Source organism: Patagioenas fasciata, chromosome 1 (assembly GCF_037038585.1).
Source record: "Patagioenas fasciata isolate bPatFas1 chromosome 1, bPatFas1.hap1, whole genome shotgun sequence".
NCBI lineage: Eukaryota > Metazoa > Chordata > Aves > Columbiformes > Columbidae > Patagioenas > Patagioenas fasciata.
In genome coordinates this window covers 198,412,491-198,425,991 of record NC_092520.1, presented here as the reverse complement: position 1 = coordinate 198,425,991, position 13,501 = coordinate 198,412,491, and the positions used below count along the sequence as shown (strand labels likewise).

Sequence of the window (13,501 nt, the reverse complement as noted above, 5' to 3'; positions counted from 1 at the left end):
TTCCAGAAGTGAAAATATGAAATATTTTGGTCTGAAATGCAAAATTAGTGGATTTCTTTTAATATTGGCTTTAGTCATGCCATGTGACACTGCCATTTGGTGTTGCCATGATTTTCCATTTAAGAATAGTAGGGTTTTCAGGGTTTTCAAGTCTTTCATCTCCTGCTCAGACCCTCCTTCAGAGGAGTGAGGATGGTACAGGGCAAGTGTAGCAGTTACTGTTTCTTACAGGCTCCATACTTCTGCTGAAGAAGTCAAAACTTTGTCTGATGTGCAATAAACACAGGCATGTCAGACTTTCTTGCCCACCCAGATAAGCACATAACTTTTCTTCAAGTTTGTATTAAAATGAATAGTTTGTATCACCACGTGTAGACTAAGCAATCCTACTTTAGCCTTCCTTAGGGTAGAAGCAGCTGAGATCTTTCTTTCAGCATCAAGCATGGTCTTTAGTAGCAGGAAGTATATGTGATAGTGTCAACTGAATATGACTTTACAGAAGCAGTATTATATATTTACTCATAATTACCCTGAGGTAATGAGTATTGCCAATATGACTATAATTTGCAAACAATCAAAATGTTATATAAGGATCCTAAAATGTGAAAACAAAGTGTGTTAAAGATTTGGCTGTATGTTTTGAAATACAGTGAATCCATGTTATTCTAAAAATAGCAATACAATGGGATTGTAACTAATACTGTAAAACCATAGTGTAGTTTTAACTGTGTTGTTTAAAAAGTGTTGGTTCCTCTTACAGTGTTCTTTTTGTCTAATTAGATCCACATAGATATCCCACGCATGAGTCCTGAAGTTTTAAGGCTGCAGCCTAAAGTAACAGAGGTAAGAATATCTAAAGAATTTTTTTAGAAATATTTTTTTAATGAATCTGATATCATGGCATTGGTTATTAACGAATTTGACAAGACTTGCTATTTTGCCTTCAGAACTAGCTTTTGAAAGTCGGAAAACAAAGGATATTTAAGTATAGACTAAAAATGTGTTACTGTTCAGCTCAGGGCCTGCAGCTAAACAGGAAACAACCTCTTTCTTTTGCCTTTCCTGCCCTGGGGAGAAGGAAGGGAAAAGGAGGAAAGACTCATAGGTTGAAATGGAAACAGTTTTAATAGAACAATAATAGAAGAGTGAATAATCAGCTATAATAAAATACGCGAAGTTATATAAATGTCCAGAGCAATACTTGGCTGCTGGAATGTGTGCTCCCAGCACTAGAAGGTGGATGCTGTGAGCACAGCGAGTCCAGTAAAACACAAAGATCCCAGCGGGCATAGGAAAGTCATGGGAGTCAGACACTGGCAGCAAGAGCAGGAGCTGGACCCCTCACAGACAGTGGCCATTGAAGAAGGGCCATCCACAGCAATGTCCCACTTATATATGGAGCATAACATTGATGGTATGGAATAAATTGTTGATTAACCTGGATTTCAGTGTAGGTGCTGTCGTGTTACCTCACACCTGTAGCAGGACAATTGAGGAAGACCTTTGTCCCCTTGGCAACAACCAAGATAGGAATGAGTTCTTGCATTGTTTTCATGCTAAATCCCAAACACTGGAAAGCTACTGGAAGGAAACATCAACTATTTCCCAGGGTGCTCTCTCATTCTTCTTACAATAAATCCAAACCGAAAGACCATGCTAGATGCTAAAAAGAGGAGATACTAACTGCATGGAAAGGTACCCATTACAGTGTAAATATAAATAGTAAAAGGAAAGGCATCTCCTTCATTTCCTGCGTAGAGTCTGTCATTTTTTATTTGATTCTTAAGGTTGTTTTTTCCCTTTTTTACTTTTTATTTATGTTGTTAATATGTTTTTGAAGTAATCTAAGCATCGTTCCCATGGTTCTATGCATTTTTCAAAATTATTCAAGGTCTGGAAGTTCTAATCACAGTCTTCCACGTGGGAAATTCTCTTTTTGTGTAGTTATAGCATGACTGGCTTGTGTTCCTTACTTGATTTTGCTTCTTTGTAAGTTTTATATGTTGAGTACACTATTTTAATTCTTTTACCACTGTAGTAGGTACACATCAATTAATGATAAATATGTTAATCAAATTGGTCTATATTGTTGGGTAATTGAATCCCATGGGAACTTCTCTTTGTAAAGTATATAGGTTGTAAATAGGACAAATGATGTGAACCATCTTCTTTCAATTATGTCTCTTAATCCTTCAATTTATTCTTCTTTCTAACAACTCTAGTTAGATCTTCAAATATACTTCCATGTAGGTTCCCTTGGTATTGTGTTAAACACACAAAACATCTTCTGATAGTTGGTTAGATGGTATGAGAAGTTAAATTCAGTTAAAAATCTTTCATTTGTTTTTCTACTTTTGCAATTATTTGTTTAATGTGAATGTTTCTCCACGTGTGCTGGAGAAGTCAGTTTGGAGAAATAGCTTAGTACAGTTTTTTTGAAAGAAAATGGTATAAGAATACTGCTTTCCGTCTGTGTTCTGCACAGTGGTGGTTTACTTGGGCTTTTCTAGGGATGAATTGAAGAGTGAAGTAAGAAAAGTAAAGGGACAAGAAGGGAAACAATAGCAGCAAGAAATAAACTACTAAAGAAATTAATAAGATTGGTGTCAGCATTGTAGCTAAAAATGAGCCAGTAAATGAAATTAGAGATGAGTATTATTTAATGTAAAAATGGCTACAGAAAGAAGAACACTCAAATACCTGTAAGAGGAAAGAAATACTTGAACTGTATCAGCAATAGTCTCTTAAATAGTTTGAAGATGTATTTGCATTCAACATGAAGTGGTGGCTTTTGGGGGATGGATTTTTTTTACTTGCATTGCATGATTAAACTGTTGTTAAGGTTTCAATGTTGATCACCTGTTCTCAAATGAATATGACTGGTTCAGGTGTTGTCCTGGTTTCAACTGGGATATGGTTAATTTTCTTCCTACTAGTTGGTATAGTGCTGTACAATGATTGTGTTTTTGTAGTTCTTCGTTTGGGTGAATATACCCCTAAATGATGATTTTTTCCTCCTGTGTTTTAATGAAGGAGAAATTAGAAGCTGTTTAACTTCAAATGGTGTAAGAGTTCACGTATATTCTTTTTTTTTTAAAGGGAGATGGAAAAGTACAAAGCACTTAAGATTGAGTGCTAGGTGGTGTATTTAATTCAAAATTAGCTGAACAATTGTGAAAACAACTTTAAAATAGAAGTTCCAGGTAAACATCTTCGGTAGAACATGCTGAGTATCCTTTCTTTTAACCAAATCATTTGGATGAGATGTCAAGTAGCTTAATACAAGTGATATCAAGACAGACAATGTTTGGAGAATATTTTGAAGTGTTATTTAGTAAAATAATTGTCAGAAATAGAAATAGTAGGATCTCGGACTGGTTTTATATTTTATTGGGTTATGCATGAGGCAAGATACATTTATATGACTGCTTTTAAGAGATGGTTAATATGTTTCTTTAGGATAGATGCAAACTTGATAATAGTTTGTAGGAACATAACTTTGTATTTACCACAGATAATACAGTTAGAAATGCTATAGTAAACTTCTATTGATAAAGAAGATATAGCCAAGGTTTTCCAACATTTGAAATGTGTTTTTTGTTAAATACTTAGTGTATTGGGGAAACAGTCCTATAATAAGACATTGAAAAGAATTCAAGTTACAGGATAGTTACAGGCCCTTTTTGGTTCAATGATAAATTTAGAGCTAAAGAGTTTATTTGAGAATTTGGAGAGTATATGAATGTGAAAAAGATATTAATGCAGTATTTTAACAAGCATTCACAGTTGAAAGGAGATTAATTATAATTCAGCTATTAAAAAAAATCTGAAAATAGGCTGTTTTAATGAAAACGCTGACAATCAATGCTCCCAGAATAAAACACTTCCCTTATTATTGCTTGGGAATAATTAAAATGAAAAGGAAATACTGCGTCTAGGTAACTTGTTGCTTGGTAAAATCTGGTATGTCAGTAGAACTCCAGTAACAACTATTCAAGCTTGATTCTGGCATGCAGTTTCAGTGAGTTTTGTGGGATCATTAAACATGTGAAATTATTTACCTCTTTTGCCCTTTTAGTTATCTTTTGGCAGATAACGACATTGCTCAGGTACCATATTCATTTAATGTGATTTACTGAGATCTCATTTGGAAATATTTTTTTTATTATGTCAGCGTTGTCTTCTTTTCTAGTTATTTGTTAAACTTGTCCAAAGGTGTGTTTTTGTAATGCTTCATTAGAGAAGTGCATTTAAACATTGCCTTAAAATATACTTTAAATCCCCTCTTTTTAGAACCTTGCTCATGCAAATAACAGAGAATTACTCCTGAAATTAGTTTAGCCTGTTGCATACAGCTCAACATCACTGCTTACCAGTCATACTTATGTCTCTTTGGTTTGAATGTTTAGTATATTGGGGCACATAACAGTTGCAATTGAGCTACATGAAGCAGATGGACACGCTTCTCATCAGGGTGATCAAGGCATTGTACAGCTAGATTGCTGCTGCTTCCTGTTTAGAAAACAAACAAACAAAAAAACAATAACAGCAACAAAAAAACCCCGCAGAACTGAAAAACAACCCACCCAAAACCCCAACATGACAAAACCCAGTCTCCTACACCCCTTCCCCCAAATATCCATACTCTATCCTACCCATCTTTCCTACTCCAACCCCTTTTTTCTTCCCTAGTGAGTAGTAAGGAAATGGATGGAAAAATGATATAAAGGTTAGAGGGAGGACACATGACAGCTGATTAACACACACACACAAGAGTAAAACAAATGCATATTTTAATGATATTCTGTTAATTGAGAGGGGGTGGTCTTGAGTTACAGAAGAATAAGAATGTGAGTGGGTAGCAGCAGTAAGTGGGATAAGGGGAAATCTGGGAAGATCCATCAGTACCCTGAACTTTACAGAGTTGCAGGATCTTCATGTGTTAGGTGTTGGTAGAGCCCCACTGCTCTCCTGATGAGCCAGATGGGCTTCTGGGAGGGTGGGCTGCCATGTCATGCTTTCTGTTGATCTAAGAGAGCCAAACCCAGCTTCCTCAATGTCATCTTAGAAAGATGAGTGCAAATGGCATGGGAGGTTCGTAACATCCAACTTCTCCCATGTTTCTTCCTCTCGCTTTCTGAGTGTTTGAAGCCCTACCCTAGCACGGCCTCATCCTCCTGGGGCTCAATGCAGATGGGCCCTTGCTTTGTTCCTAGAGCTGACCCCTTTTAGGCAGTGGGAAGATGTCACTGGGTCCAGATGAACAAAGGTCACCTCCCTTTCTTGAGGTGAGATGGATCTAAGAGCTAAAGGGAATCAGCGTATGGGTCACAGGCAGGTTTCAAAAGGTGGCACAGTGTGCAAGACTGTTATGGTGGGTATTAAGATGTTTTTATGTACATATCTATTTTTGATGCTGCAGAGATTTAGAATGATAATACAGCTACTAGAAGAATGTTACTTAGAATGAGGTGAAGAGATTGTAGGTGACAGAGTTGAAAAAATTGCCAGTCAAAAGATCAGCAACATAATACGTGGATAAACCTCTCAAGGACTTCTGATTTTGATTTCCACACGTTGGTGTTCCAGGCTTTTTGTTCTTCTTGGTGGTATCTGAGTCTGTTCCCAAAGGGTTTTTCATTAGAGTTGATAAAGCTGCTTTAATTTCTTAACTGAACTTGGAATTTGATTTTTGTAATAAAATGCTTCATTTTAGATAAAGGTGTTTTGAACCTGAGGCAAAACAAGCTCATTATATGTTCCTTTTAAAAATCAGTTTAAAGTATTTAGTTATTTACGGAAGCGTTATAGATTTGAGGAGGGAGGAAGAAAAGTTGGCATGAAGACTTAAAGAACTGAGAATAAATAAATAGCGGCCCTCAAAGAGAAGGAAAGAGGAGTTGGAGTCAAATTCATTTTAAAGACTGATGACTGTAAATGTAGATTAATACATTTGATTAGTTGATGTGGAGTAGTCTGTAACTTATTAAAAATGTCTGCTTTTAACTGAGTTTTGTTGAAATGGTTAGTACATGGCTGTGTATTTCCCATCTAAACTTGCATTATATGGGAGAAATATCAAGGGAACAACACAATTTAAAAATAGTTCAAGTTTTTAATCTTTTTTTTTTTTCCTTGCTACTTAAAGAGACAAAAAACAGATTTTTCAAAAGCTTTCATGATTAAACCTTTGGAGGTTTTGAAGTTCCTCTGAGGTGGCTAAATTGCAAGAAATTGAGAATCTACATTTAAGCTAATGGATTCTTCTCTTTATATGAATATAGTTCTTACTATTAGCATGAATGAAAATTGAATCCAAAGAAGAATAATTGATTGGTAATGACATCTCATGAAATTTGGTGGTTCAAAGTAGAAAAGTAATTCCAGTTTCTGTTGCTGGTTTGGAAATCAAGAAGGAAACCTTTTGGGAAAGTGACCTTTTTAATGAGCCCTATTTGAACACAGCAATGAATGCTCTATAGAAACTTAAATCAGTCTGCCTTTCAGGTATTCAGTGCTCATTTTTTTTCAATTCAGAACAGTAAACGAAATTTTATGAAAATGGATATGAAATTGAAAGCGCTATTTCAGTGTGTATTCGTTGAACTTTTGATTAGATGCTTTTGGGAATATTCAATCTGATGTGCCAATCACTGAGTGATACTTCCAGCTCAATAATATTAAAAAAACCCCGATACCCAAACAAAAGACCCAACCACAACCCACCTCTGCATCTTAGCTTTTGTACCTGGATTTTTAAAGTACTCCAAAATCCATAGGCATCTCATTTTGCAGTGCAAACTATAGATATTACCAAGTTCTGAGGAAAGGGAAGGTGGGTGGTACAATTTTTGGGGTTATTTGGCTTGAGACATTCCTTGATAGAAAGAGCTATTTTTGTAGTTTTTACAGTGGGTATTTTGATAGCTGTTAAGTACTGAATTACTATTTTGTTTTCTCACTGTGCGTATTTTGTAAACCCATTGCACCAGGAGGTTTTTGTTTAGTCTAGTGCATAACAGTATTCTACCTTTGGCAATTACTATTTAAATAGGTTTTTCTGGTCACCTGATATGTGTTTTCAAGAAAGTTGTTTATATTTGCAGTGTGTTAAACATGTCTTTTATTTGAAGCTAAACACAGGAATGATAACTGATGATACTGAAACTCTAATGCTACTGAAACTAGAAATGGCAACGGACAGAAGCAGGAAGGATGGCTGTGTATTACCTAACCTAGATAGGTTTGCAGTTTTCCAATAATAGGAAAAATATGGCAAACAACTGTAATTTCATAAAGGTATAATTTTGTAAAATCTAAAAGCCAGCTGTAAATGGCAGAACTTAAGGTCTTTATCCAGTTGTTGATGATGAAACTCCACTGACTATTGCCGGATGGGCAGAGGTTGGTGTTTTTTCAGTTCAGTATGTGGTGCATATTTTAACACATGAGGTGACAGGACTAGCACGAAGAAGAATTTATAGATAAAAGAATAAGCATCTTGACTAATGAAATCAAGAGGGTTTTATGGAGAATTTGCTAGATTGGATACCTTCCTTCCTGCCTAATCTTTGCCACTAAACTGAAACAATACTGAGCAAAACCTGAATCTTAATTGTGGCTGTAACGGATCAGACATGAGCCAAATTAAGACTTGTGTTTCAGTGCCCACCAAAGCTTTTCATATTTATTGTTGCTGACAGTCTCTCTTGTGGTGTGAGTTTCCAGCATGCCATGGAAACAAATCCTGGAGATTAAGGAAAGCTGATACTCAGAAGAAGCCCATGGGAGAAGGGTGGATATTGATGTTTGGGACTCATTTTCAAAGCAGAATGTACAAATGTGTCTCAGGTTTGGGCAGCAAATGTGGAAGCCTGTGATGGGATTCTCAAGCACCCAGATGCGAGTTACATATGCTTAGACCTTTCCTTACTTGAAAATGACTGTAAGAGGGCTTTTGATCTGAAGATTTTATTTAAACTGGAATTAGAATAGCAAATTTCTTAATCTAGCAAAAACCTGAAGTCAGATTGAATAAAAATAGTACAGGCTTCAAAAACCAAACTTCCACTTCCCATTGTGTCCTTTCAGGGCTTTCTTGAAGCCTGAGCATTCATATACTTCTGGGGTTGCAGCAAGCTCTGCCATCTCCTTAGGTCCTTATAAAGTCTCTCTTTTTATATTATTACAGTATTGAGGTCCACTCTTAGGAGCAACATAGTCCTTTGATTTGAGCTGATGGTTGATAGTTACCTTGTTTCTGCATTTCCTCATCTATTTTTTTTCAGGTTTTTTTTAACCAGTATACATGCTTCTGAAGTGTAAACCCCCACACTGCAGCGTTAGGCAAGCTTAACTATTATGGAATGTCTTTTTATGGGCACCTTGTTACAAATTCTAAGCTATTTGAAGTACTATTTTCTGTTATTTAGGAATAAATAGAATACTGTATTGATAAAACAGTTCTTACGTAGAGGTGGAAAATCATAGGAAGGTTATTTAATATTTTGGTCTCTTGAGGAAAGGAATTTTATATTATTGGAAAAGATCCAGTGAATATGTGCTACTTTGCTGTAAAGACTGTAACTGAATTATATATTAGGTTGTTAATAGCCTGAAAATGCTTCTTTTTGAAGAAGCGAGAAGCTTACTTAGCACTGGAACTTAATTATGAATACCAGTGTTCATTTGTGCTTTCATATGCTTATTTTTGTTGTAGTAACTCTGATATTAATTTTATCCTTGTATAATTTTCAAGTGTCTTGTTTAAAATGTGTTCCTCATTTGATAAATTATCTGATAGTTTCTTTAACTCTTTTTCAGATCTTTGAAAGGATTTTGTTTATCTGGGCAATACGTCATCCAGCCAGTGGATATGTTCAGGGCATAAATGATCTTGTTACTCCTTTTTTTGTAGTCTTCGTTTGTGAATATATAGGTAAGATTTGTCTTAATACTAAATTATGGATTGGTACTGGTTTTGGAACAGCGTCGTGATTTTAATCTGAGTAACAATTTGGATTAGCTAATCAAAGCATGATTGAATACATGAATTTTGTAATTATAAATCTGTGTAGTTCTATTTAAGTATATGCTGAGAAGCGTTCAGACTGTAAGTAGTCAATGGAGTTAAGGAATCTTTCAGATTCTTATTCTAAACAAACTCCCTCACCAACAAAAAGCAACCAAACAAAACTCTCTGTAGAAGTTGCAGACAGCATTCCTGTTTGTCTGAGCTGAAAGCAGAGGAAAGAAGTACAATCTAGCACTTGGTTTCATCTTGATTTCTAGATAAGTGTTTACCGCTCCTGATGCTCTTTTCTTCATAGGTGGTTGTAGTCTCCCTTTCTCTCTTTTTTCCTTCTAATTCACCTTATTTTATGAAAACTTTAAATTGTACATATAAAATAAGTTGGGTTTGTTTGTTTTTAAACAGCTGCTCAACCCAATCAGCAACAATCAAAAAAAACCCCACACCAAAACGAGAGAAAAAACCAAAATGCGTCCAACAAGGAAAACTTTTACATGAGCTGTGAGGAAATTAGAGGGAACCTATTGAACTGGATCTGTGGCTGAAAAAATGGCAACCTTGAATTAGGGTCTGAAAATTAAGTCAGCAGTAATCAAGTTTCTCTGATTAAGAGCTTTGCTTTCCTGGGGCTCACAGCACTACTAACAATAGTAGCATGAACAGCTGTATTTTTGTTGTGTTTACGGCCTTATATGTGAATGTGCTTTTTGAGAACTTCTATTTGGCAAACTCTGTTAGTTAAATGCTTGTCTCTTACTACAATGCATTTAATATCTTTAATTTATATATTGGTATTTAAGTCTTAAACATTAAGAGTATGGTTTATCATTAACAATAATTTGTTAATAATTGGAGTATAACTATGGATATAAAAGGTAAGGTTAAATAGTAAAAATGGCAGTGTTAATCTGTCTTGAATTAAAACTATTTTCCTTGTGTTTCTGTTTGTCAAGCACACAGAAAATGGAAATGCACAATGCTTATATGTGAACTTGAACATTGTGTCGTCTGGCTACTTCAGTGCAGGTGTTGTATATAGTGGATTCTTCCTCCCTTCTCTATGCAAGACATGCATTGGTGTCTTAATCAATACTGACTAGATGTAGTGAAGGGCAGATTATCCTTGAGCAGATGATAGACTACCCATTTACTCATTTGCATGGCAACACCTCTGTTGCTTTGTTCATTTCTTGTTTCAGAGGGGGACATTTCATTGCTAAGCAACTAATGAGAACTGCTGTGTTCTCCCTAATCATCTCTTAAATAGGGTAGAGGCCTACTCCTGAGAGTACTTGCACTTTCTGCCTTTTACTCCCTCATTTGACAGATAATGAAAATCTTCTTAATGATCCTACAACAGTAGGGTCTCTAGTAGACTTTAGGGTTGTTAATTGAAATAAGAAGTTCAAATGAGATGTGATTAGAGAATTGATATTCCACGTTAAATAGACCATTTAATTAATATGGTAAATAAGTTTGTCTTTACCACCAACTTACATTTAGGGACCCTGGTGATCATTAATGTGTTTGTCAGTATTTTTTGTATTGGAGAGCTTAAGTGTTCCAGTAGGTGTCCAGTGAAGAAAGACAAAACTCAAAAACTAACCACCATAAAAGATATTTTCCAACTGAAAATCTATGAATCTCAAAAACCTGTATTTTAAAAACTCATTTTAAACCCAGTGTCTAAATAATAAGATAAATACTGAAATGAAGGTATTTTCTTCAGTATGTAGTAATGGTCCTGGCTAAGTGCTAACAGCAATTATTTTTCCCAGTGACACGTAAAGACTTCAAGATTTCTCTTTAAATAGATTTTTTTTTTTTAATTTGAGTCTGTCTAATAAATTGAAGTAACACTGGGTGATGCATTCAAGTTAGAATGAACAAGAGTGTCTATTTTACTTAAACTTGAAATAGGGATATTAAATTTGTGAACTACTTCAGAAATCCTGAGTTCTAAAATAAAATCATGGAGAGATTCAAAACTTGGTCTGTGAATTGTGCTTAAGCAATTTAGGTAGAAATAAATGCAGAATTGCAGAAGTTTCCTAGCAAAAATAATTAAGCTAATAGTGTATTTAATATTTACTCTACCAGTACTCTGTAATTAACTTGGATTTTTACTCCAGATCTTATTTCTTTCTCTGATTTTAAGTGAAAATTGGCTTGTACCGTAAGTTGTTTTAGCTATTGTTTTCTTTTAACTATTGATTTTTATATTTTTCTTAGTTTTTTTTGAAACCTTTGTGTTGCTGTTCTGAGTCACGTCCTGATTCATGCCATTGAATGCGATAATGCCTTTTATTTTAGGTTCTATAATAAAAGAGGTCTGAAAGGTTTATGAAAGAGTAATAATAAATTATTATCGTTAGCAGTGCCATTAATAATCTGTGCTGATTAGGTCATCTGACGGTAAATCCTGATAGTGATTACACACAGTTGCAGTTTTGTCAAATATTCTGATGGGGGATCAAGTACATCTGCCACAGAAAGCCATGTTTATTTTAGTTTTATGACAACTGAGAGAGCCCTTAATCCTTGATTTTGCATTACAAGTGTGTGACATGTTTGTCCTAGCGACAGGAGTGTTTGCGCTCTCCTAAAGATATCTAAAAACCTTTTGGAGTAGTGGTGTTAAAGAACTTTTGAAGATACAAATGGCATCTGAAGAAGTGATAATTTACTTGCGTGGTAACATTTTGTTTCATTCAAATCTGAATGTCGAAAAGTAGATTTGTGGGTCTTTTCTAAGTTCCAAAGTCGTGGATGTTTTGATGGTTTAGTATGGATCAAGGTACCTCATTTTAGCACATAGATTCACACATTTAGAATAGGTTGAGTGACTAAATGTAGGAATTGAATATGTTAAATGTTGAGAGCATTCTTTCAACCTTTCCAGCAGTGTAGGTATGATGAAAATGTAATTTGGTTATGTCTCATTAGTTCTCTACTCTGAAATAAAACCAGAATACTGTAACATTTACAGCAAGATAAAACTTGGTTGCCAAACCAAGCCAGGAGAGGCACAACCGCGATTAAAGAAAATTTTGGAGGGGGTAGGTACTGGCCCCTGCTCAAATACTGTAGACTCAGGTTAGGATTTTTGATCTAAATTAGGAAGAGGGGGAATTTAAACCTTGGGTTTCTCATACAAGGTGATTGTGTAGGTCAATATCAACTTTTTTTTTTCCTCCATGAAAAGTGCTGGATGTCTGTAATCTTATTCTGCCAGAATATAACTGCTTCTTTGGAATTTCAAATGGTAGTGTACAAGAGGACTATCTTGTGCTTATGTGTAACCTCCCACATGACATAGCACTGTTATAACGTGTTTTTAAAACAAATTCCTAATTCCTTGTGGGACAGTTTTCTTGAAAACTGTGTCCTTGTAGGATATTTATGTAGAAATTAATCTTGTCCATATAGATGAAATTCCAGAAGCATTTTTGGTGTTAAGATACACAGTGTGACTGTTTACTCTTTGCTGATTTTATATGGACAAGAACATTTTGCACTGAATCGCTAGTCCTATGTCAAGTTGCCACACACGTTACTCCCTGTTGCTCTGAGTTCCCGTTGATCTACATAATTTCCAAATATTAAGTTGTGCTGCACACTTTCTTGTGGTTTCTTGTTAATGGAGTTGGCTACACTTCTCTGCATCTGCATTTCAGTAATTCACCAGGCCTTATGTGTGTACTTAGAACTACAGAGCGGACTTGGATTTATTCACCATCCAGAGAGATGAAAGCTCAAGAAAAGCACCATCATAATAAAGCTGCATGTCCGCCCATGGCCAAGTGGGATCACCCCTGGCAGTGTTGGATCAAGAGGAAATTAGTAGTTAATAGGAAGTCAAGGTCAGAAAACTAACACTATAGCACTTCATCTTATGTTAGATAAAGAATGTCAAGAAAAATGAAGCTGCTGAAGATGGGAATGGTGATTGAGATACTGTCTGCAGCCTTCTTGCAGTAGAGGAGCTTGAGACAATTTGAGGATGCTTACAAGAACCCATGGACTATAAACTTTGGGAAGAGGGGTCTTACCCTTGTGAGTGTTTTTCTTGTGATCTTAAATTCTTTTGTAGAAGGCATTAAATGCAACTTCTATTACCTCTTGTTTTCATAAATTGATACTGCCATGGCTTTAAGGAATAGTTATTCCATGCTCAAATCTTAATAGGATTGGGATGAGATTAAGTCTCAGACCAGTGTTCGTGTGACAACAAAGTTTTTTGGTCCTGGAAAAGCTGGTCTGTCTGTAGCTCCCTCGCTTCCCTTTCTTTCCATTCCCTCACATGTCACAGGAAGTCTCCCTGTCCTTAAAGTGAAAATTCATATTGGTTATTGCCTTCTTTTCTTCCTTTTCAGCATATCTTCTGCAAATTCCATTTAAAACTATTTGAGGTCTTTTTTCGTTTGTTTTTTTTTTGTGTTTTTTTTTTCCTTTGTAGTTTGTTGAATG

At 35.4% G+C, this 13,501-nt stretch overlaps 1 protein-coding gene across 2 annotated transcripts in view; it reads left to right on the top strand.

Annotated features, from left to right (window-relative positions):
• Nucleotides 1–13,501, top strand: part of TBC1D22A (TBC1 domain family member 22A) — a 163,952-nt gene that overhangs the window by 29,493 nt on the left and 120,958 nt on the right. For both annotated transcript variants that reach the window (XM_065854268.2, XM_065854259.2), the window contains exons 7-8: nt 781–843; nt 8,824–8,938. In XM_065854268.2, the coding sequence (XP_065710340.1) occupies nt 781–843; nt 8,824–8,938 (178 nt within the window). The remainder of the gene's footprint in view (nt 1–780; nt 844–8,823; nt 8,939–13,501) is intronic.